At 45.4% G+C, this 25,777-nt stretch overlaps 1 protein-coding gene across 7 annotated transcripts in view; it reads left to right on the plus strand.

The window, feature by feature from the left end:
• Positions 1-25,777, plus strand: part of LOC139546300 (tensin-1-like) — a 310,397-nt gene that overhangs the window by 183,751 nt on the left and 100,869 nt on the right. For all 7 annotated transcript variants that reach the window (XM_071354505.1, XM_071354508.1, XM_071354507.1 and 4 more), the window contains one exon: positions 23,410-23,451. In XM_071354505.1, coding sequence (XP_071210606.1) covers positions 23,410-23,451 — 42 coding nt within the window. The remainder of the gene's footprint in view (positions 1-23,409; positions 23,452-25,777) is intronic.

Raw genomic sequence — 25,777 nt, forward strand, 5'->3', positions numbered from 1 at the left:
GTTTCCCACCTGAGTCACACCCTGACCAACCAAACATAGAGAATAAAAAGATCTCTACGGTCAGGGCGTGACAGTACCCCCCCCCCCCCCCCCCCCAAAAGGTGCGGACTCCGGCCGCAAACCTGACAATATAGGGGAGGGTCCGGGTGGGCATCTACTTCGGTGGCGGCTTCGGTGCGGGACGCAGATCCCGCTCCCCCTCTGGCTCCCCCCACTTTGGTGGCGCCTCTGGTGCGGGGACCCTCGTTGCCGACCCTGGACTGGGGACCTTCTCTGCAGGCCCCGGACTGGGTACCCCCTCCGCAGGCCTTGGACTGGGGACCCTCGCTGCAGGCTCCGGACTGGAGACCGTCGCTGGATGCTCCGGACTGGAGACCGTCGCTGCAGGCTCCGGACTGGAGACCGTCGCAAAATGCTCCGGACTGGAGACCGTCGCTGCAGGCTCCGGACTGGAGACCGTCGCTGGAGGCTCCGGACTGGAGACCGTCGCTGCAGGCTCCGGACTGGAGACCGTCACTGGATGCTCAGGACTGGAGACCGTCGCTGCAGGCTCCGGACTGGAGACCGTCGCTGGATGCTCCGGACTGGAGACAGTCGCTGCAGGCTCCGGACTGGAGACCGTCGCTGCAGGCTCCGGACTGGAGACCGTCGCTGCAGGCTCCGGACTGGAGACCGTCGCTGGATGCTCCGGACTGGAGACCGTCGCTGCAGGCTCCGGACTGGAGACCGTCGCTGGATGCTCCGGACTGGAGACCGTCGCTGGAGGCTCCGTACTGGAGACCGTCGCTGCAGGCTCTGGACTGGAGACCGTCGCTGGAGGCTCCGGACTGGAGACCGTCACTGGAGGCTCCGTACTGGGGACCGTCGCTGGAGGTTCCGGACTGTGGCCCGTCGTTGGAGGTTCCAGACTTACCTCCAAACATTTATTAATGTTGGATCATCTGTGAATGCCTACAATATCCTATTCCTGCTCTTTTCCTGCGATCCATTAAACACATTTGATGTCATCATATTGCTCTCTAAGTGTGGTCAGACTCGCTCAGTTGGAACAAACTTAAACTTGAGACTTTTTTCAATGCTGATTTGAATGTCATTGAAAAAACAAAGGTGTCATATTTTTTCACAAAAGTCCTTTCTGAATTTCAAAGTCATCCTAGAAGTTAGCATGTTGTTTTTCAAAAGTATTTGTCATCTGATTACAATATTTTTGCTGGTAATGTAACAGATTCCAGTTCTAGTTTTTATGTAATCTGTTACTTCCCATCCTTGGATACAGCTAACCCTTCTGATTGATTATCTCTTTAACCCATACAAATATGCAAGACAAGAGAAAGCTAGGCATATTTGTAAACAGGAAAACAAAGAATGTGGGGGAAAAACACAGATCTTGATGATATCTCATAGTTTTGGCTCCGATTGGAAGACATCATCGGTCAGTCGGTTATATCATTAACTCACCTGTATCCGTGCACCAACCCTGTTAGCCATAAAATGACCTGAGAGAGGATGGAGAGAGGGAGTGCAAAAGAGAGAAGGAGAGAGACAGAGTAAGAGAGAAGATAAATAAATGGTGAGAGAGTGAGGAGAGAACACACATTCCACACTGAGTGAGAATGAGCAGACTAGTATCATCACTCCATCACATCACTCCCCCCAATTGTTTAGAATCACAGAAGCCCAGTCTCTCGTGAATACCAGAATGCAATGTGTTATGTAACAGAAAGAGCAAAAGAGTCAATTTGGGAGGGGCCGATCTGGCCGGCCTGCGGGTGACGTCCGCCCGGGAGGGAGGCTCTTGGTGAGAACTTTGAGGGAGGTCAAAGGTTGTTTAGGGACCCCGCCGGATCAGGAGTAATCTCACAGCTCATTTAGGAACACTGCCGGCTCAGGGAGTTCTCACAGCTCATTTAGGAACACCGCCGGCTCAGGGGGTTCTCACAGCTCATTTAGGAACACCGCCGGCTCAGGGGGTTCTCACAGCTCATTTAGGAACACCGCCGGCTCAGGGGGTTCTCACAGCTCATTTAGGAACACCGCCGGCTCAGGGGGTTCTCACAGCTCATTTAGGGACACCGCCGGCTCAGGGGGTTCTCACAGCTCATTTAGGAACACTGCCGGCTCAGGGGGTTCTCACAGCTCATTTAGGAACACCGCCGGCTCAGGGGGTTCTTACAGCTCATTTAGGAACACCGCCGGCTCAGGGGGTTCTCACAGCTCATTTAGGAACACCGCCGGCTCAGGTGGTTCTCACAGCTCATTTAGGAACACCGCCGACTCAGGGGGTTCTCACAGCTCATTTAGGAACACCGCCGGCTCAGGGGGTTCTCACAGCTCATTTAGGAACACCGCCGGCTCAGGGGGTTCTCACAGCTCATTTAGGAACACCGCCGGCTCAGGGGGTTCACAGCTCATTTAGGAACACCGCCGGCTCAGGGGGTTCTCACAGCTCATTTAGGAACACCGCCGGCTCAGGGGGTTCTCACAGCTCATTTAGGAACACCGCCGGCTCAGGGGGTTCTCACAGCTCATTTAGGAACACCGCCGACTCAGGGGGTTCTCACAGCTCATTTAGGAACACCGCCGGCTCAGGGGGTTCTCACAGCTCATTTAGGAACACTGCCGGCTCAGGGGGTTCTCACAGCTCATTTAGGAGCACTGCCGGCTCAGAGGGTTCTCACAGCTCATTTAGGAACACTGCCGGCTCAGGGGGTTCTCACAGCTCATTTAGGAGCACTGCCGGCTCAGAGGGTTCTCACAGCTCATTTAGGGACACCGCCGACTCAGGGGGTTCTCACAGCTCATTTAGGAGCACTGCCGGCTCAGAGGGTTCTCACAGCTCATTTAGGGACACCGCCGACTCAGGGGGTTCTCACAGCTCATTTAGGAACACTGCCGGCTCAGGGGGTTCACAGCTCATTTAGGAGCACTGCCGGCTCAGAGGGTTCTCACAGCTCATTTAGGGACACCGCCGACTCAGGGGGTTCTCACAGCTCATTTAGGAACACCGCCGGCTCAGGGGGTTCTCACAGCTCATTTAGGAACACCACTGGCTCAGGGGGTTCTCACAGCTCATTTAGGAACACTGCCGGCTCAGGGGGTTCTCACAGCTCATTTAGGAACACTGCCGGCTCAGGGGGTTCTCACAGCTCATTTAGGAACACTGCCGGCTCAGGGGGTTCTCACAGCTCATTTAGGAACACTGCCGGCTCAGGGGGTTCACAGCTCATTTAGGAACACCGCCGGCTCAGGGGGTTCTCACAGCTCATTTAGGAACACCGCCGGCTCAGGTGGTTCTCACAGCTCATTTAGGAACACTGCCGGCTCAGGGGGTTCTCACAGCTCATTTAGGAACACTGCCGGCTCAGGGGGTTCACAGCTCATTTAGGAACACCGCCGACTCAGGGGGTTCTCACAGCTCATTTAGGAACACCGCCGGCTCAGGTGGTTCTCACAGCTCATTTAGGAACACTGCCGACTCAGGGGGTTCTCACAGCTCATTTAGGAACACTGCCGGCTCAGGGGGTTCTCACAGCTCATTTAGGAACACTGCCGGCTCAGGGGGTTCTCACAGCTCATTTAGGAACACCGCCGACTCAGGGGGTTCTCACAGCTCATTTAGGAACACTGCCGGCTCAGGGGGTTCTCACAGCTCATTTAGGGACACCGCCATACGTGTGTGTGTGTGTGTGTGTGTGTGTGTGTGTGTGTGTGTGTGTGTGTGTGTGTGTGTGTGTGTGTGTGTGTGTGTGTGTGTGTGTGTGTGTGTGTGTGTGTGTGTGTGTGTGTGCGTGTCTGTGTGTGCCCACTCGATACAGTATGTCTTTGACATTCGCTTCCCACATCTTGCAGATAGTTAATATTGCTCCTTTAGCAGTCCACCTCTTAATACTGGGGCCAGTGCCAACTAGCCATTTCCTTAGCAGTCCACCTCTTAATACTGTGGCAAGTGCCAGCTAGCAGTCCACCTCTTAATACTGGGGCCAGTGCCAACTAGCCACTTCCTTAGCAGTCCACCTCTTAATACTGGGGCCAGTGCCAGCTAGCAGTCCACCTCTTAATACTGGGGCCAGTGCCAGCTAGCAGTCCACCTCTTAATACTGGGGCCAGTGCCAGCTACCAGTCCACATCCAGAGGATATTGAAGGGCTCTTTATTTATTAAGCATCACATTTTCAGCGTAACTCAGCGTTAGTTACATTTTAAAATCATTAAATGTTTTTTGTCTTGGTGTTATGCTTTCCAAGGTAATGGCCCTATCCAGACACAACCCCTAGACCCTAAACCCAAGTACGCTATCCAGACACAACCCCTAGACCCTAAACCCAAGTACGCTATCCAGACACAACCCCTAGACCCTAAACCCAAGTACACTTCATGTAGTTCTGAAAGGTGACATTTCAAGTGCCTTGAGGGTAGGGTGCAGATATCTGATATTAGTTAGTTCCAGTATGCCTGCTTTGTATTTAGATTGCAGTTCCTATCATCACCAGCAGGAGGCAGTGTAGTGTTGGATCCTATTGCTTAACTCCTGTCTACACTTTCACGCTCTCCCATAACTGTACTGCTTTATGTCCAGAAACGTAGAATATAGGACAACAACAAATGAGAATGAAGCAGGCTTTTACCAATCCAAAGTCATACATGTTCAGGAATGCACATGCTTCCTTGATGGGAACCTGCGCGGATTGAGGAATTTTCATTGGGGCATAAATCTGTAGCTGGGGGGCATGGCATTTGAAAACCCTTTAAAAAACGTGTTTCATAAGTGCGCAAGACAGGCTTTCTAAAATGATTTACGGGTAAATAGCCTGTGATTCCACATTCAGCCATGTTTTTCATTTTCTAAAGCTGGGAATGACAACCAACGTTTATGTCCCAACAGTTCAGTCAACACATAAATACACAGAACTATGTCAGAGGATAAGGAGTCATTCTGTGTCTTTTGTTTTCATAAATAATTAGCCAGCACAGATGGTACAGTAGGTATTTTGAAATCCAGGATTGAGTCAGAGCCATACAGGGATATATGAAAGACAGAGGGAGAATTGGAGGGAGAACGAGATGAGAGACACGTAGTATACACCCTGGGTCTGACTCACGCCTGGACCGCCAAAACTCTGCCCACAAAACACACACACACACACAAACATATGGATTGTAAGTCATGGTTTGGATCTAGACTCGCCATCTCTAGCTGAATGGGCTGTCTCAGACTTCCATGGCCTCTAAATATTTAGCTGTGTGTCATGTTGAAGGAGGCTCTGTTTGGCTATATTAGTGTTTCTTACCCTGGGAAACTCCCTGCACTCTACCTTTCTTCATAGGTTCTTCCTTTGAGGGGCTTATAATTATTTGAGTGCTATGAATTGGTCAACGGAGGCTCTATGTGTAGTTGCAGAGGGAGATTGAGGTGAATATATAAGTTTCTTGAATACTGGCCTACATTTTTTTTATGTCAGACAAACTTATCAGAGACCCACTGTAACTTAATTTGATTGTCAGGCTTCCAGTCTCTACACGCTTAGAAAAAAAGGTGCTATCTACAGTAAAACCTAAAATGGTTATGTGGCTGTCCCCAAAGGAGAATCCTTTGAAGAACCATGTTTGGTTCCAGGTAGAACTATTTTGGGATTCATGTAAATCTCTTTCCACAGAGGGTTCTGCATGAATCCAAAATAGTTCTACCTGGAACCAAAAAGAGTGAAAAACCCCTTTCTATGAGTGTATAGCTTATCTTTCTATGACCTCAGACCCCCTTAGTGTCTCTAACCTCATGCAGATCTGCAGATCTTAATTGGATCACTCTGTTGTCACAGGAAATGTGAATTGTAATTTATTCAAGATTTAGAAAGGCTTCTAAAGTTTGTAATTTACATTTTAAAATGTAAGACTTGAAAAATGAAAAATCTATCAACCCCTACAAAAATGTCCATTAATTATAATCCACATAATAATTCACATTTCCTGTTTCTGCAAGATTGTTTTCCTGCTATGAGAAGCAGGGTCAAATAGCAGTGCACCTGTACCCCCTCAGTCACTATGACCTCATAATCAGTCTCTGTGACCTCATACCCCCTCAGTCTCTATGACCTCATAATCAATCTCTGACCTCGTACCCCCTAAGTCTCTATGACCCCATAATCAGTCTATATTACCTCGTACCCACTCAGTCTCTATAACCTCATAATCAGTCTCTAAGACCTCATAATCAATCTCTGATCTCATACCCCCACAGTCTCCATGACCTCGTAATCAATATCTGACTGCATACCCCCTGTCTCTATGACCTCATACCCACTCAGTCTCTATGTTCTCATAATCAGTCTCTATGACCTCATAATACATCTCTGATATCATACACCCACAGTCTCTATGACCTCATAATCAATTTCTGACCTCATACCATCTCAGTCTCCATGACCTCAGAATCAGTCTCCATGTCCTCATATCCACAGTCTATATTAACTCATACCAACAGTCTATGACATCACACCTTTCAATCTAACTTTCAACTCATAGTGAGTCGCTGTCTGTTTTGTCATAGTTTTTGTTAATATACCACCAGTTTTTGTTATATAATATGTCTTTCTACTAGCCAGCTGGGTTTTGTGAGTCTGACCTCCACATACTGACACTACTGCACTATGAAAACCATGTAAAAGCACATTCATCTACACGTCCCTGTGACCTCACACAGGCCTTTGTTCCGTAACTAGACTCCAGGTTCGCCTCTCACTACACAGTAAAGGCCAGATCAGACACTGCTATTACAACTGGGTGTTTTTACCAAATATGTTGTTTTGGGGAGAAAATGTCTGGCCATGAAATTTGGCCTGGCTACAAATCCACAAACCAGTTTTACTGTTGCGAGGATCACAATATGTGTTTTCTTGTCCATTTCTAAGAAATCTCCACTCACTGACACGCCTTCCTTGCTAGAGGAGAGATTTCAACCCACTAGAGCCCCAGCTAACAACAAACTTTCCCACAACTTTAGAGAATGTTCCCTTAAGAGTCTCATTAGGCCAGATATTTCAAGCTGCAGTCAATTCTATGCAGTTCCATGCACAGACTTGATGGATGTTTTGGCTACATCTGACCCCCCCTTTCCCCAACAGTCAACTATGGAGTATACATAATTATATTTTAGGTTTAAATAAAACATGGAGTTGTAACCATTAAGGGGGCTTCATAGGTCTGAAGGTCATTTCCTACAATGTGAAAGGTATCCATTGAACAATTGAAGGGGAAATAAATATCTGAAGAATTATAACTGAAGAACTTACAGTGTGCAATAGCTTCTTTTTTTACAAGAGAAGCACCTGCCAGATAGTGAGCACTTCAAGCTCATCACATAGTTCTGGGAGGAGAAGGGGAGTTGCTATCCCAATACACAGATTTACCCCATGTGTTTTACATGATGAAGTAAAGATCAGGAAGGGAGATACACATTATTATTCAAATATTCAAATATTCAATTATTCCATTGCAGGAGTGAAAGGTTTATCTTCAATGTATATGAAGATAAACCTGAGTTTAAAAATAAATATTCTTGATTTGATTTCTGATAAAGTAAAGGGGTTGTTTTTGATGAGAGGAGATTTTAACTGCAATTTTTACACCCCTATCCAGAATGTTCTGTGCTTTAAGAAATGGCTCCATGGAACTGGTTCTAGTAGATGTGTGGAGACATTTGAATCCTAAAATAAGATATTTTATGTTTTAATTCCACCCCTATAGATGTTATTCTCGTATTGACTACTTCTTTATGCATGACTCTTTCTGATCATGGGACGGTGTCAGCCGTATGAGACCTGGAGAGACATTCACACCCCACGTTGTGGAGGATGAATGCTTCACTACTTGATGAAGCTGCATTTAGACAGTTTATTCATTCAGAATTTGGGTAGTACTTAGTTTAACCAAACACCTGATGTGTCACCTTGTCACGTTCCTGACCTGTTTTCTGTTGTTTTGTATGTGTGTGATGGTCAGGGCGTGAGTTTTGGGTGGGCAGTCTATGTTTGCTGTTTCTATGTTGGTTTTGGGTTGCCTGGTATGGCTCTTAATTAGAGGCAGGTGTTTTGCGTTTTCCTCTAATTGAGAGTCATATTAAGGTAGGTTGTTCTCACTGTTTGTTTGTGGGTGATTGTCGCTGTGTCTGTGTTTGTTGCACCACACGGTACTGTCTCGTCTCGGTCGGTCCTGTTCATGTGTTCTTCGTTTCATGTAAGTTCGTAGTTTAGGTCTGTCTAGTTCGTTTTGTTATTTTGTATATTTAGTCAAGTGTATTTCGTGTCTGTCTTCGTCTTACAATAAAGTCATTATGTATTCATCACCCGCTGCGCCTTGGTCTACTCACTCACCGAAAGAGAGCAGTTACAGAATCACCCACCAAACCCAGATCAAGCAGCGGGTTAACGGACAGCCACGACAGCAGCAGTGGGAGAAGGAGGATTGGACATGGGAAGAGATCCTGGACGGTAAAGGACCCTGGGCAGAGCCAGTGGAGTGTCGCCGCCCCAAAGCGGAGCTGGAGGCAGCGAAAGCGGAGAGGCGACGTTATGAGGAGGCAGCACGGAAGCAAGGCTGGAAGCCCGCAAGTACTACCCTAAAATGTCTTGGGGGGTGGCTAAGAGGTAGTGGGCCGAGGGCAGGTAGGAGACCTGCGCCCACTTCCCAGGCTAACCGTGGAGAGCGGGAGTACGGGCAGACGCCGTGTTACGCAGTAGAGCGCACGGTGTCTCCTGTACGGGTGCATAGCCCAGTGCGGGTTATTCCACCTCCCCGCACTGGTAGGGCTAGATTGAGCATTGAGCCAAGTGCCATGAGGCCGGCTCTACATATCTGGCCACCAGTACGTCTCCTTGGGCCGGCTTACATGGCACCAGCCTTACGCATGGTGTCCCCGGTTCGCCTACATAGCCCGGTGCGGGTTATTCCACCTCCCCGCACTGGTCGGGCGACGGGGAGCATTCAGCCAGGTAAGGTTGGGCAGGCTCGGTGCTCAAGGGAGCCAGTACGCCTACACGGTCCGGTATTTCCGGCGCTACCTCCTCGCCCCAGCCCAGTACCACCAGTTCCGGCACCACGCACTAAGCCACCTGTGCGTCTCCAGAGCCCTGTTCCTCCTCCACGCACTCTCCCTATGGTGCGTGTCTCCAGCCCAGTGCCTCCAGTTCCGGCACCACGCACTAAGCCATCTGTGCGTCTCCAGAGCCCTGTACGCACTGTTCCTTCTCCCCGCACTCGCCCTGAGGTGCGTGCCCTCAGCCCAGTACCACCAGTTCCGGCACCACGCACTAAGCCATCTGTGCGTCTCCAGAGCCCTGTACGCACTGTTCCTTCTCCCCGCACTCGCCTTGAGGTGCGTGCCCTCAGCCCGGTACCTCCAGTTCCGGTACCACGCACCAGGCCTATAGTGCGCTTCGAGAGGTCAGTGTGCCCTGTCCCTGCTCCCCGCACTAGCCTTGAAGTGCGTGCCGTCATCCCGGTACCTCCAGTTCCGGCACCACGCACCAGGCCTACTGTGCACCTCAGCAGGGCAGAGTCGGCCGTCTGCCCAACGCCTTCTGCACTGCCTGTCTGCCCAGCTCCGTCTGAGCCATCTGTCTGCCCAGCGCCGTCTGAGCCATCTGTCTGCCCAGCGCCGTCTGAGCCATCTGTCTGCCCAGCGCCGTCTGAGCCATCTGTCTGCCCAGCGCCGTCTGAGCCATCTGTCTGCCCAGCGCCGTCTGAGCCATCTGTCTGCCCAGCGCCGTCTGAGCCATCTGTCTGCCCAACGCCTTCTGCACTGCCTGTCTGCCCAGCTCCGTCTGAGCCATCTGTCTGCCCAGCGCCGTCTGAGCCATCTGTCTGCCCAGCGCCGTCGGAGCCATCTGTCTGCCCAGCTCCGTCTGAGCCATCTGTCTGCCCAGCTCCGTCTGAGCCATCTGTCTGCCCAGCGCCGTCTGAGCCATCTGTCTGCCCAGCGCCGTCTGAGCCATCTGTCTGCCCAGCGCCTTCTGAGCCATCTGTCTGCCCAGCGCCTTCTGAGCCATCCGTCTGTCCAGCGCCTTCTGAGCCATCCGTCTGTCCAGCGCCTTCTGAGCCATCCGTCTGCCCAGCGCCTTCTGAGCCATCCGTCTGCCCAGCGCCTTCTGAGCCATCCGTCTGCCACGAGCCATTAGAGCCGCCCGTCTGTCCCGAGCCATTAGAGCCGTCCGTCAGTCAGGAGCCGCTAGAGCCGTCCGTCAGTCAGGAGCCGCCAGAGCCGCCAGCCAGTCAGGAGCCGCCAGAGCCGCCAGCCAGTCAGGAGCCGCCAGAGCCGCCAGCCAGTCAGGAGCCGCCAGAGCCGCCAGCCAGTCAGGAGCCGCCAGAGCCGCCAGCCAGTCAGGAGCTGCCAGAGTCCCTCAGCCCGGACCTGCCAGAGTCCCTCAGCCCGGACCTGCCAGAGTCCCTCAGCCCGGACCTGCCAGAGTCCCTCAGCCCGGACCTGCCAGAGTCCCTCAGCCCGGACCTGCCAGAGTCCCTCAGCCAGGACCTGCCAGAGTCCCTCAGCCAGGACCTGCCAGAGTCCCTCAGCCAGGACCTGCTGCCCCTTATCCCGGTGCTGCCCCTTATCCCGGTGCTGCCCCTTCATTTAGGTGGTTTTAGTTGGAGGGTGGTCATTGGGAGGGGGATACAGAAGCGGGGAGTGACTATGGTGGTGTGGGGACAGCGTCCGGAGCCTGAGCCACCACCGTGGTCAGATGCCCACCCAGACCCTCCCCTGGACTTTGTGCTGGTGCGCCCGGCGTTCGCACCTTGAGGGGGGGGTTCTGTCACGTTCCTGACCTGTTTTCTGTTGTTTTGTATGTGTGTGATGGGCAGGGCGTGAGTTTTGGGTGGGCAGTCTATGTTTGCTGTTTCTATGTTGGTTTTGAGTTGCCTGGTATGGCTTTTAATTAGAGGCAGGTGTTTTGCGTTTTCCTCTAATTGAGTCATATTAAGGTAGGTTGTTCTCACTGTTTGTTTGTGGGTGATTGTCGCTGTGTCTGTGTTTGTTGCACCACACGGTACTGTCTCGTCTCGGTCGTTCCTGTTCATGTGTTCTTCGTTTCATGTAAGTTCGTAGTTTAGGTCTGTCTAGTTCGTTTTGTTATTTTGTATATTTAGTCAAGTGTATTTCGTGTCTGTCTTCGTCTTACAATAAAGTCATTATGTATTCATCACCCGCTGCGCCTTGGTCTACTCACTCACCGAAAGAGAGCCGTTACACACCTGCTGTTCTGTAGGAAGGGGCAAAGGCAGTATTGCTATTTCATATGCATCAACAAGGGAAAAGAACTAAGAAAAATGATGCAGAAAATTGGAAGATGACATTGAGAGATTCCATGCATAAACAACAACAACACCCCTCAATCCTCATCCACTTAAAAGAGGCAGGGAAAAAAATACAACTTTTACATTACCGTGTAAAATGGTCTGACGGTGAAGTGGACATACTCTGTATTCATATCCCGAAAGAAAGAAATTATCTCACTACAATACATTTTAATAGAAAGTTTGCAAAAATAGATAAGATCTTGCTACCATGGAAAGGAAAATACTGTCCATTTGTGGAAAAATCACTCTGATTAACTCTTTAGTCATATCCCAGTTTACATATTTGCTTATGGCCTTGCCTACACTTTTTTTTAATTATATGAGCAAAGATGCAATTTTATTTGGAATGGCAAGGCAGACAATAATAAATGGGCCTATTTATATATTGAATATGAATTCGGGAGGGCAGAAATTATTAAATATTAAAGCATTCAGCATTAATGTAATAATTATCTTAGCAAAACATTTTATCTTTAATTTACAATCTGTAGAATCTATGAGAATAGAAAGGTTCAGAAACATCACAGCACCGTTGAAACATACAGGGCAAATATAAATCACAACTGGATGGTGGTCAGAGATAGATGGGAGGGGTTGAGGGTAGCTGGAGGCTGGGACTGGATAGTGTTCAGAGATAGATGGGAGGGGTTGAGGGGAGCTGAAGGATGGGACTGGATGGTGGTCAGAGATAGATGGGAGGGGTTGAGGGGAGCTGAAGGCTGGGACTGGATAGTCTTCAGAGATAGATGGGAGGGGTTGAGGGGAGCTGAAGGCTGGGACTGGATAGTCTTCAGAGATAGATGGGAGGGGTTGAGGGGAGCTGAAGGATGGGACTGGATGGTGGTCAGAGATAGATGGGAGGGGTTGAGGGGAGCTGAAGGATGGGACTGGATGGTGGTCAGAGATAGATGGGAGGGGTTGAGGGGAGCTGAAGGATGGGACTGGATGGTGGTCAGAGATAGATGGGAGGGGTTGAGGGGAGCTGAAGGATGGGACTGGATGGTGGTCAGAGATACATGGGAGGGGTTGAGGGGAGCTGAAGGATGGGACTGGATGGTGGTCAGAGATAGATGGGAGGGGTTGAGGGTAGCTGAAGGATGGGACTGAATGGTGGTCAGAGATAGATGGGAGGGGTTGAGGGGAGCTGAAGGATGGGACTGAATGGTGTTCAGAGATAGATGGGAGGGGTTGAGGGGAGCTGAAGGCTGGGACTGGATAGTCTTCAGAGATAGATGGGAGGGGTTGAGGGTAGCTGAAGGATGGGACTGGATGGTGGTCAGAGATAGATGGGAGGGGTTGAGGGGAGCTGAAGGATGGGACTGGATGGTGGTCAGAGATAGATGGGAGGTGTTGAGGGGAGCTGAAGGATGGGACTGGATGGTGGTCAGAGATACATGGGAGGGGTTGAGGGGAGCTGAAGGATGGGACTGGATGGTGGTCAGAGATAGATGGGAGGGGTTGAGGGGAGCTGAAGGATGGGACTGGATGGTGTTCAGAGATAGATGGGAGGGGTTGAGGGGAGCTGAAGGCTGGGACTGGATAGTCTTCAGAGATAGATGGGAGGGGTTGAGTGTAGCTGAAGGATGGTACTGGATGGTGGTCAGAGATAGATGGGAGGGGTTGAGGGGAGCTGAAGGATGGGACTGGATGGTGTTCAGAGATAGATGGGAGGGGTTGAGGGTAGCTGAAGGCTGGGGACTAAAAACAAACAAAATATAACTAATGTAAAATATACTATATCCTTAAAATGTATATACTGTAGTATGTATAAGCTGGAAGAAGATGCCTGAGTTTTGTTGTCCTTCGTTTACTCCAATTAGGGGAGGGGTGGTAGGGTTAAGGGAAAACAATGAAGGAATAATAATAAATATTATACACCCTGATCAAACGGGGTTCATTGCTGGCCGTCAACTATTGGATAATATAAGAAGATGCCTAAATGTTATATCATCATTAAACCACAACTCAGGGTGAGGAAATATGGTACTGGCCTTATCTGGCACTGGCCTTGGATCAGGTATCATGGCCTTATCTGGCACTGGCCTTGGATCAGGTATCATGGCCTTATCTGGTACTGGCCTTGGATCAGGTATCATGGCCTTATCTGGTACTGTCCTTGGATCAGGTATCATGGCCTTATCTGGCACTGGCCTTGGATCAGGTATCATGGCCTTATCTGGCACTGGCCTTGGATCAGGTATCATGGCCTTATCTGGTACTGGCCTTGGATCAGGTATCATGGCCTCATCTGGCACTGGCCTTGGATCAGGTATCATGGCCTTATCTGGCACTGGCCTTGGATCAGGTATCATGGCCTTATCTGGCACTGGCCTTGGATCAGGTATCATGGCCTTATCTGGCACTGGCCTTGGATCAGGTATCATGGCCTTATCTGTTTCACGTGCTGCATGCATTTGGATTTGGCCCGAAGTTCATTAGATGGGTCCAAATCCTTTATTCTACTCCCCACGCTAGAGTCAGAGTCTTTATTCTACTCCCCACGCTAGAGTCAGAGTCTTTATTCTACTCCCCACGCTAGAGTCAGAGTCTTTATTCTACTCCCCACGCTAGAGTCAGAGTAAATTGACATTTATCTGTACCTTTTGATTATTAAAAGAGGGGTCCGACAAGGATGCCCACTGGGCGCGCTCCTTTTTGCCATTAGTATTTGAACCTCTTGCCCAGATGATAAGATCCATTCCGAATATCAAAGGCATAGAAATTGGCGAGGAAGAGCATAAGATCTCTCTGTATGCTGATGATATATTGGTGTTTATGTCTGATGTACGCAACTCTGTGCCATGCTTGATTAAATGTATAAAAACATATGAGATTTACTCAGGATATAAACTGAATGTAAGTAAAACAGAAGCCTATGCTATGAATGGGTTCACCCCACATCAGATACTCTGTCTGTCAATTTGCAGGTGGCCTGACAAGGGAATAAAATATATAGATATTACTATTCCTACCTCTCTTGAGGACCTGTGTAAAACAAACTATACCAAATGAATTGTTGATCTTAGAAGATGGGTGATTCTACCTCTCACTTTATCAGGAAAGGTAGAAACAATTGTGATTAATATTCTTCCCAGACTGCTATTCCCATTTCAGACGCTACAGGTTCTGGTTCCAGAATCCATATTTCAACAATTAGACTGCCTCATTTTCAAGGTTCCTATGGCAAGGTAAAATACCAAGGGTGAGGTACAAAACACTCCCATTGTCCAAAAGAATCAGGCGGTTTAAGGTTACCAAATGTTAGGTAGTACTGCTGGACCACCCAACTACAACAAATGATTACTTGGATAAAAGATGAATCTGAATCTAGATGGCTTGAAATAGAAAAAACCAAGGTGGTCAATATCCACTAGAAGTAAGAGCTTTCCTGGGGAAGAGGACAGGCGCTGTTAGTAAGAACCCGTGGTCCAATCAGACGCTCCAGATTTGGAGGAAAGCACAACGTCTCCATCTGCCAATGGCCATATCATCCCTAACTGGTACCGCATATCTTACAGATTTCATCCCATTATCACAAGATTCAGGTTTCAAAAGGTAGTCATTACTCCATTTGATCCAGGTTTCAAAAGGTAGTCATTACTCCATTTGATCCAGGTTTCAAAAGGTAGTCATTACTCCATTTGATCCAGGTTTCAAAAGGTAGTCATTACTCCATTTGCAATATGTGTACAAAGTTCGAAAGAACAACCGAGTTAAATCATTCCGTGAACTAAGTTCAGACATGAATTTGCCAAAGTAAGATTTATTTTGCTATTTACAACTAAGAGACTCTTTACTGACATAACCCAACTGGCTAAAAATGAAGTGTGAGCCCTCTCCCATAGAAACACATCTCGTTAATATCCAGAAAATAACAGCTAGTAGGAAACAAATAACAAAACTATACCAATCTATTGCTATCATAACACAGAACAATACTCTGCAAACTAAGTGCAGGTGGGTATCTGTACTTGGGGAGAATTTTGAAAATGAATCTTGGGAGGCAATCTGTAGAAATGCTCATACCATTACACACTCAAATATATGGAAAATCATTTATTTTATTTTATGTCATATGTACTGTAGGTACTTTCTAACTTCAGACAACATGGTGACAATAAGACCAGAAACAACCAGTGAATTCTGTAGAAAATGTGGAGAACTATTCGCAAACTGCCTACCTATTTTCTGGGCTTGTCCTAGAATCATGAAATTCTGGAATTATGTTTTTGACTTTTTAAACAATATATTTAAATTCTCCCTGGCAAGGAACCCAATGTGTGCTATTCTTGGAGTATTTCCTTTGTCTGGGAGTCTTTAGGTGCCTTTTGGCAAACTCCAAGCGAGCTGTCAAGTGCCTTTTTCTGAGGAGTGGCTTCCGTCTGGCCACTCTACCATAAAGGCCTGATTGGTGGAGTGCTGCAGAGATGGTTGTTCTTCTGGAAGGTTCTCCCATCTCCACAGAGGAACTCTGGAGCTCTGTCAGAGTGACCATCGGGTTCTTGGTCAGCAAGGCCCTTCACCCCCGATTTCTCATTTTGGCCAGGCGGCCAGCTCTAGGAAGGGTCTTGGTGGTTCCAAACTTATTCCATTTAAGAACATTTAAGAACATTTCCTTCGACTTCATGGCTTGGTTTTTGTTCTCACATGCACTGTCAACTGTGGGATCTTATATAGACAGGTGTTTGCCTTTCCAAATCATGTCCAATCAATTTAATTTACCACAGGTGGACTCCAAACATGTTGTAGAAACATGTCAAGGATGATCAATGGAAACAGGATGCACAATTTCGAGTCTCATAGCAAAGGATCTGAATACTTATGTAAATAAGTTATTTTAAAATAAATCTTAAAAGTGCTGAAATTTGTCATTATGGGGTATTGGTTATAAAATTATGAGAGACATTTTTTTTCTAATCTATTTTAGAATAAGGCTGTAACGTAACAAAATGTGGAAAAAGTGAAGGGTGTTGTCTAACTGTTGTCTGAATACATTCCGAACGCACTGTAGTACTGACACTCAGTAGGTTGGGAAAGGGTGTGGGGGCTGAACATGCAGCAACCCAGACGCCACTGCTGTGGAGATCACACATACTGACTCAAGGTAGTTTAGGGAATGGGTAAGGGATGCGGACAATAATAACAATAATGCTGATAAGGATGTTTCCACTACCTCCATAATTAACTGTTGTGCCGTAAACCTAAACTTAAAAAAAATAAAAAAAAAATAGAAGTTATAAAAATAAAAAAAAGAGTCTCATTAGGTCATTAACTAAGGTTTTCATAGGAATGTTCCCGTGATGTGCAAGGAATTATGTTTCCATGTGCCCATTCCCTTAATATTAATGGTATAGACACATTTCATGGGAACGTTGCACGAATATTCATGTGTCCAGTTTTCTGAGGGTTAGGAGAATATTCCATCAACGTCCCACCAACCATACACCCAACCATACACATGGGAACGTGACAAGAACATTTGCGGCAACCCAAAAAATTAATAACACATCTTTGTTACTGTTGCCGAGCCAATCAAGGCCCTGATTGGTGAATCACTGATCCATTCATAGCTTTTTGTCTATTGGCAAGGGTATGGATACTCATACACATAGTGCTTTTAATGTAGTGATTTCAACTTACATATTTGACACACATTGACATACAGGATTACATTGTGAATGTTAATTTATACAGTAAGTATTATTCAACTTGTCCTCAGCTGGGATTTGAACTCACAACCTCCGATCTTCCTGCTACGCCGCCATGTCCATGTAAGCAATCAGTTAATCTGACTTCCGTCATCATTCATTCGATTGACATATTTCAGTAATTTAAGGGTGTTCTGTATAGTGGTCTAATAGTGGTGGGGCATTTTACATTTACATTTACATTTAAGTCATTTTACACTGTTATAATGTTACTCCTGAATCACTACCATCAATAAGATACTTACTCCACCCTATTACTTACACCTATCCAGTTGTTTCAAATCTACAGATCTAAGTGGCTAGGGAAGAGGGGTTACGGTTTACTTCTGGACAGGCCCTAACTATACTGGCCCAATAAGCACATGCCTTAGTGATATCCCTTATTGGGACAGGAGTAAGGTTGTTCGTCATTGGTGCTCATGGCCTGGGTTCAAGATATGTTTAACACTTTTTTGGTTACTACATGATTCCATATGTGTTATTTCATAGTTTTGATGTCTTCACTATTATTCTACAATGTAGAAAATAGTAAAAACTTTGTCTGGTAGTGTATGTTCATGTATTTGGCAACAGTTACAACGCCCCTAACTGATCGAATTAAAATCGTTTTCTCATTGAAATAGAGGAATCTGTAGGAATACCCCTTGAGCACAAATTCTGACCACATTTCCACTATCTCTCATAAATTATAAATATTTATTATTTCTTTATAGCTGAGCATCTCTCCACATTTTCCTTGATATCCATGGCAACCATGTTCTGTGTATGTTTGGTGGGACGTTGATGGAATGTTCTCCTAACCCTCAGAAAACTGTACACACGAATGTTCTTACAACGTCCCATAAAACGTGTCAAGAACATTAATGTTGTATATTCTGAGAACATTGCAACCACGTTCTAGATAAAGTTATGTTTGACGTTAAGGGAATGTTTTCCTAACTTCAACACCATAACATGCTAAAAGGATTCTCAGAAGGTTTTTGCTAACATAGATAGAATGTCCCCCTAACTAAGGGAAAACTGAACACTCAAACATTAGGGGAACATTACGAGTAACATTACGAGTAACATTACAAAAATTAGCTGGGGACAGTGTGACACCCCTGTTAGTTATTTCAGATCAGTAGTGTATTTTGTTGTTTGGATCATGTGACTCTTTCTCTTATACAGTGGTAGAAAAAGTACCCAATTGTCATACATTTGTGATAACAGACAGGTTAGGATATAAAAAAATTCATTGGTGATGATTTCTACAGTGTTGCATGATGGGGAACTAGTGGTTCAATGATATAATCAGTGGTGGAAAAAGTACCCAATTGTCATACTTGACAATTGGATACCTTAATAGAAAATGACTCAAGTAAAAGTGAAAGTCACCACTTTTACTACTTGAGTAAAAGTCTAAAAGTATTTGGTTTTAAATATACTTAAGTATCAAAAGTAAAATTTCTAATAATTTCAAATTCCTTATATTAGAAACCAGACGGCACAATCTTCTTGTTTTTTTAAATGTATGGATAGTCAGGGGAACACGCCACACTCAGACAATTTAAAAGCGAAGCATTTGTGTTTAGTTAGTCCGCCAGATTAGGTAGTAGGAAGGACCAGGGATGTTCTCTTGATAAATGCGTGAATTGGATCCTTTTCCTGTCCTGCTAAGCATTCAAAATGTAACGAGTACTTTTGGGTGTCAAGGTAAAATGTATGGAGTAAAAAGTACATTATTTTCTTTAGAAATGTAGTGAAGTAAATGTTGTCAAAAATATAAATAGTAAAGTAGTACTTAATAATTTTTTTGCTTAAGTACTTTACACCACTGCTCTTATGTGGGTTACAAGGTTTTATATATAGTACCACTTACACGTCTCTCCAAAGCAACTTACAGTACGTGATCACTGTGGTGTTTGCTAGCCCCACACTCTTACCAACTGATCCACACAGGACCCAGTATTTTTCTGTTCAATTAAGACCTAGACAACCAGGCGAGGGTATTTCCTTACTAATCAGTGACCTCATTTCATCAATCAAGTACACAGGAGGAGCTAAAACCCACAGACACTCGGCCCTCCGTAGAATGAGCTTGACACGTGTGCTTTAGAGTAATGGAAAATTAGAATGTGCACACACACGGACACGCTTCTCCTCTGAGTAGGTATCTGTGACTGACAAACACACACTTCTTCTCTGAGTAGGTATCTGTGACTGACAAACACACACTTCTCCTCTGAGTAGGTATCTGTGACTGACAAACACACACTTCTCCTCTGAGTAGGTATCTGTGACTGACAAACACACACTTCTCCTCTGAGTAGGTATCTGTGACTGACAAACACACACTTCTCCTCTGAGTAGGTATCTGTGACTGACAAACACACACTTCTCCTCTGAGTAGGTATCTGTGGCTGTACTAGTGTTTTGAAGCATCATTGCCATATTAGTCGGGGCAGTGTATGTCTTGTCTACTGGCTGTGACTTTGATACAATGCCCTACGATTTAATGCCGGTCTTCATACCTAGTGTTAGTGTGTGTATAGGCTATCGTCCCACTCAGTGGCTTCTCATATCATTCCAACAATTTTAAGCTAGTCAGAACCACCCTGCTAGTCAGAACCACCCTGCTAGTCAGAACCACCCTGCTAGTCAGAACCACCCTGCTAGTCAGAGCCACCCTGCTAGTCAGAACCACCCTGCTAGTCAGAACCACCCTGCTAGTCAGAGCCACCCTGCTAGTCAGAACCACCCTGCTAGTCAGAACCACCCTGCTAGTCAGAGCCACCCTGCTAGTCAGAACCACCCTGCTAGTCAGAACCACCCTGCTAGTCAGAACCACCCTGCTAGTCAGAGCCACCCTGCTAGTCAGAACCACCCTGCTAGTCAGAACCACCCTGCTAGTCAGAGCCACCCTGCTAGTCAGAACCACCCTGCTAGTCAGAACCACCCTGCTAGTCAGAACCACCCTGCTAGTCAGAACCACTCTGCTAGTCAGAACCACTCTGCTAGTCAGAACCACCCCGACCAATGACATCATGTATTCCGTGAGGCCTGGCTCTCCCCTCTCTCCTCTCTCTCCCTGTTTCTCTCTCTCCTCTCTGTCTGTCTCTCTCTGTTTCTCTTCCCATGGCTGTATATGGTTGTACTGCAGCAGCGTGACAGGGCTTCAGCAGCAGGGATGGAGATGAGATGGTCTCTCTGGGCTGGGCTAATATAAGGGATGTGTCTCTTAGTGTAAATATTTACCACAGAGGGTTTATAGATGTTCCCACGCGCTCAAGGCGTATCCCATCTCTGCTTTTCCCCAGCTAGGCACGTAGGAATTCGAGGGCCACGAACAGCACCTTTTCACACAAAACACTATTGAAAAATAACATAAAAGACCTGATTCAAAATAGTATTTGAGTCATTTTTATTTATTTAAGGTGCTATTGATTTAACTTCCCTGGTGTGCCGGATGGGTAGGATTTGCATTTGTGGGACTATGCAATTGGTTCCATTGTGCCAGGCAAGCTAAATCAAGTACACCTAAGTAATTGAAAGCAAACAGATTGCCTACTATTTCTACCCAGGTCAGATTATGACACACACTGTGGGATACACATAGGACCCAAAGACCATAGACACATATACAGTGGGGTCTGAAATGATTGACATCCTTGATAAAGATTAGCAGAAATGATTGTGTAAAATAAATAATTCAAATACTGAGCTATATTGTATGTTCAAAAAGGATTAGGGAAATTATATTATTTTATACAAATACAATTTCTCAGAGAAAGAGATTTGGTTTAACATGTAATACTTTATCACAAAAAAAGTAGGGGTCAAAATTACTGACACCCATGTTTTCAATAACTTCCAATACCTCACCTTGTGAGGATAGCAGCACTGAGTCTAAATGTTTTATGAGTTGGAGAACACTTTGGGAGGGATCTTAGACCGTTCCTCCGTCCAGAATATTTTGTCTGCGCTTATGGACTGCCCTCTTCCGCAGGTTTTCAATGAGTTTCATGTCCTGAGAATGGATGGCCATTGCAAAATGTAGATCTTGTTCCCAATTAACCATTTAACCACACTTTCATGTGTGCTTGGGGTATTGTCTTGCCGGTACATCCACTTGCGGCCAAGTTTCAACCAGGTTTTTGGCTAAAATGTCCTGGCACTGGGTAAAGTTCATGATGCTGTTGACATTAACAAGGGCCCCAGGACCAGTGGAAGCAAAATACCCCACCATCATATTTTACAGTCCTGGTGTGCGTGGCCAAAGAGCTCTGTTTTCATGTCATCCAACAAATGTTAACGGCTGGTGTTTTCTCAACGGCGTTGGCACATGGATTGGAAACCGGTGCTTTGGTCAGATGACATGAAAATAGAAAAATACAATTCATGCCTTTTGCGGCCAGTGGCCATTGTGCACTTCTCCCTGAGTGCTGCGTGCTTCGTCACGTGTTCGGGTATTTCTCATAGGCTACAAGTGAAGACAGACACATCGGGGACGCAACTCTGCGCGTCCGCATCCAATTCCAAGGTGCATATTGAAGATATTGGAAGAACTGTCCACATTTACTTTCCGTCAGCCAGCAAGATGACTAGTTCTAACAAATAGAAAAGGCACCATGTCAATCTACTATCCCCCATAGTACCAAAGGCCGACCTATTAGGTTCTGTGCAAGAAATAAATATTCCCAACATAGTCTGGGACCGTTGTGGGATGCAATAGATCCCAAATTAATACAACCACTATCATCCCCCAAATGTTTTTTACGCAATGTGGCTGATGCAACTGATCAGAATGTTTAGCTTAAAATGTTGATAAACTATTAGGCTATTTCTTCACATTATAAGCACAGCAACGCGCACATGGTAGTAGGCTATAAGCACAAATGTTCCATTAGCAGAAAACACCATTATGAAAAATTACCGCAAATGCAATTATGCATGTAATCCTTTTATTATAAAGGTGCATTTTTATGGTGAAAATGATCTTCCACAAACTTGAAACTCACGCACTGCTTATATATGCCAGTTAGGCTATACAGCACTTGTAAAGCAGATTAATGTGCTTAATTTTAAGAAGTTAAATTCACCACTTAAGTTGTGATGGAAATCTTATTAAAACATATAGGCCTGTGGGCTAGGCTACTTGAGGTGTGTGACTGTGATTCGAAAAAGTAGCAAAAAAATTCATTGTTTCTTATGCTGGGCATCATTCACAAGTGATAATATATAATTCACAAGTGATAGGCTAATATTGTCTCCCATCAGACTATTCTTGATTTAATCTTGTCTTTAGATTTACTAAATAATATATATGTGACATTTGTTTTGATTTAGAATGGACCATTATCATGCACCTGTATCAAAACAGGGGCAGCGGAAAAAATACATGTCATCTATGCACTTAAATAGTGAATGGAGGACGCTTTTCCCCGTGGTTCATTTTCATGCCAGCCAGGTTGGCTATACACCTGTTGTAAATATAAGCAATGTGCTTAATATTAGGAAAGTTGAGAAATAAATATTGTAAGCCTAGTAGAGGCCATCACTCTGTTTTCTCCCGCAATTGCATAGCCTATTGAAGTGTTGCGCAACATGAGCTCATGGACTCTCATGAAGTGTTTGATTAGATTTTCTAATACATTTGCATTGATGTCAGAGTGATTAGAGGAACAATAGAGTGCTGAGAACTAGGCAGTTAGCAAGGTTGTTGGGCTACTAATGACCATCAACAGCATCAGAGCTTGGAGAAGCCTAATTACTGTGACTAAACACGGCCGCATGGAATTTGACTGTCTTCATGACTCGTGACCGCCGGTGTGGCGGTAATACGGTCACCGCAACAGCCCTAGTTATAATCACAACCAAGCTTTCACATTACAGGTTGTGTAATGTATTTACAATAGTCTAAACTTTTCTCTTCTCTCTCCCTCTCTCTTCCTCTCCCTCCCTCTCCCTCCCTCTCCCTCCCTCTCTCTTCCTCTCCCTCCCTCTCTCTTCCTCTCCCTCCCTCTCTCTTCCTCTCCCTCCCTCTCTCTTCCTCTCCCTCTCTCTCCTTCTCTCTTCCTCTCACTTCCTCTGTCTCCCTCTCTCTCTCTCCCTCCCTCTCTCACGTCCTCTCTCTTCCTCTCCCTCTCTCTCCTTCTCTCTTCCTCTCTCTTCCTCTCTCCTCCTCTCTCTTCCTCTGTCTCCCTCTCTCTCTCTCCCTCCCTCTCTCACTTCCTATCTCTTCCTCACCCTCTCTCTCCCTCTCTCTTCCTCTCCCTATCTCCCTCTTCTTCTCTTTCTCTCTCCCTCTCTCTTCCTTTCCCTCTCTCTTCTCTCTCTCTCTCTCGCTCGCTCTCTTCCTTACTTCACCCTTCTAGGCACCTGGTAACGACATCCCCCTGAAGCATGTAGAGACCTTGGTGAGTCTGAGCTCTATCTTATTGTCTATGTGTGTGTGTGTGTGTGTGTGTTATTGTTTCTAGCTAAAACACCTCAAACCATTAAAAGAGGGATTGGGGATGCTATTGCCCCATCGTGTTATTGTCATTGTGAATTGTCATTGTGTTATTGTCATTATGTTGTTGTCATTGTGATACTGTCATTATGTTGTTGTCATTGTGATACTGTCATTATGTTATTGTCATTGTGTTATTGTCATTATGTTATTGTCATTATGTTATTGTCATTGTGATATTGTCATTATGTTATTGTCATTATGTTGTTGTCATTGTGATACTGCCATTATGTTATTGTCATTGTGTTTTTGTCATTATTTTGTTGTCATTGTGTTGTTGTCATTGTGTTGTTGTCATTGTGTTATTGTTATTGTGATATTGTCATTATGTTATTGTCATTATGTCATTATGTTATTGTCATTGTGATATTGTCATTGTGTTATTGTCATTGTGATATTGTGATAGTGTCTTTGTGATAGTGTCATTGTGTTATTGTGTTATTGTCATTATGTTATTGTCATTATGTTATTATCATTGTGTTATTGTCATTATGTTATTGTCATTGTGTTATTGTCATTGTGTTATTGTGTTATTGTCATTATGTTATTGTCATTATGTTATTATCATTGTGTTATTGTCATTGTGTTATTGTCATTATGTTATTGTCATTGTGTTATTGTGTTATTGTCATTATGTTATTGTCATTGTGTTATTGTTGTTATTATTATTATTATGTTATTGGGGCGGCAGCGTAGCCTAGTGGTTAGAGCGTTGGACTAGTAACAGAATGGTTGCAAGTTCAAATCCCCGAGCTGACAAGGTACACATCTATCGTTCTGCCCCTGAACAAGGCAGTTAACCCAATGTTCCTAGGCTGTCATTGAAAATAAGGATTTATTCTTAACTGACTTGCCTAGTTAAATAAAGGTAAATTGTCATTGTGATACCAAGCCTGCCAGCTCTTAACCATGTTTCTCAGGTAGATACAAAGGCTCTTTGCATAATATACTGTAAATACACACTAATCTACTGTGTTCATTCACAAATACACATTAACACACCCAAACTGAACAGATGAATGCATGCACACACACACAGGGAGTAATGAAATACACAACCAGGGTTTTTAAATCATGTTTCCATTATATGGTCTGTATCAGTTGCTACTACTAGTTCCATTTTGTCCATGTATTCTTTGGTTGTTATGTTTGCATTTGTATGCTTGTTTAATGGTGTGTATCCACTATCCAGTTCAGAGCCAGCCATGTGAGTTACCTATCCCAGCATACAGCATAGACTGCCTTTTCCACACACCCTGTAAGGTTTGGACTGGGTTTTATTTAGTCTGAGAAAGAAAGTATCACGTTACAGATTGGGACTCACCACCCAAAGCCAAGACGCAGCCAATATTTAAAGAGGGAATAAACCACTACCCAAATATGTGTGTGTGTGTGTGTGTCTCTCTGTGTGTGTCTCTATGTGTGTCTGTGTGTGGCTCTGTGTGTGTCTGCATGTGGCTCTGTCTGTGTGTGTGTGTGTGTTGCTCTGTGTGTGTCTGTGTGTGGCTCTGTGTGTGTCTGTGTGTGTCTGTATTTGGCTCTGTGTGTGTCTGCATGTGGCTCTGTGTGTGTCTGTGTGTTGCTCTGTCTGTGTCTGTGTGTTGCTCTGTGTGTGTCTGTGTGTGGCTCTGTGTGTGTCTGTGTGGCTCTGTGTGTCTGTGTGGCTCTGTGTGTGGCTCTGTGTGGTTCTGTGTGTGGCTCTGTGTGTGTATGTGTGTGTCTGTGTGGCTCTGTGTGTATCTGTGTGTGTCTGTGTGGCTCTGTGTGTGCTGGCTTTTTTATCTGTACGTTCCCTTGCATATAGAAATGTTGAAATGCTTAAGTGTACTGTATGTATAGCTAGTATATTGTGTGTACTGTGTGTATAGCTAGTATATTGTGTGTACTGTGTGTATAGCTAGTATATTGTGTGTGTACTATATGTATATCTAGTATATTGTGTGTACTGTATAGCTAGTATATTGTTAGTGTGTACTATATGAATATCTAGTATATTGTGTGTACTGTATAGCTAGTATATTGTTAGTGTGTACTATATGTATATCTAGTATATTGTTAGTGTGTACTATATGTATATCTAGTATATTGTGTGTACTGTGTGTATAGCTAGTATATTGTGTGTGTACTTCTATGTATATCTAGTATAGTGTGTGTACTGTATAGCTAGTATATTGTTAGTGTGTACTATATGTATATCTAGTATATTGTGTGTACTGTATAGCTAGTATATT

This window comes from Salvelinus alpinus, chromosome 20 (assembly GCF_045679555.1).
Source record: "Salvelinus alpinus chromosome 20, SLU_Salpinus.1, whole genome shotgun sequence".
NCBI lineage: Eukaryota > Metazoa > Chordata > Actinopteri > Salmoniformes > Salmonidae > Salvelinus > Salvelinus alpinus.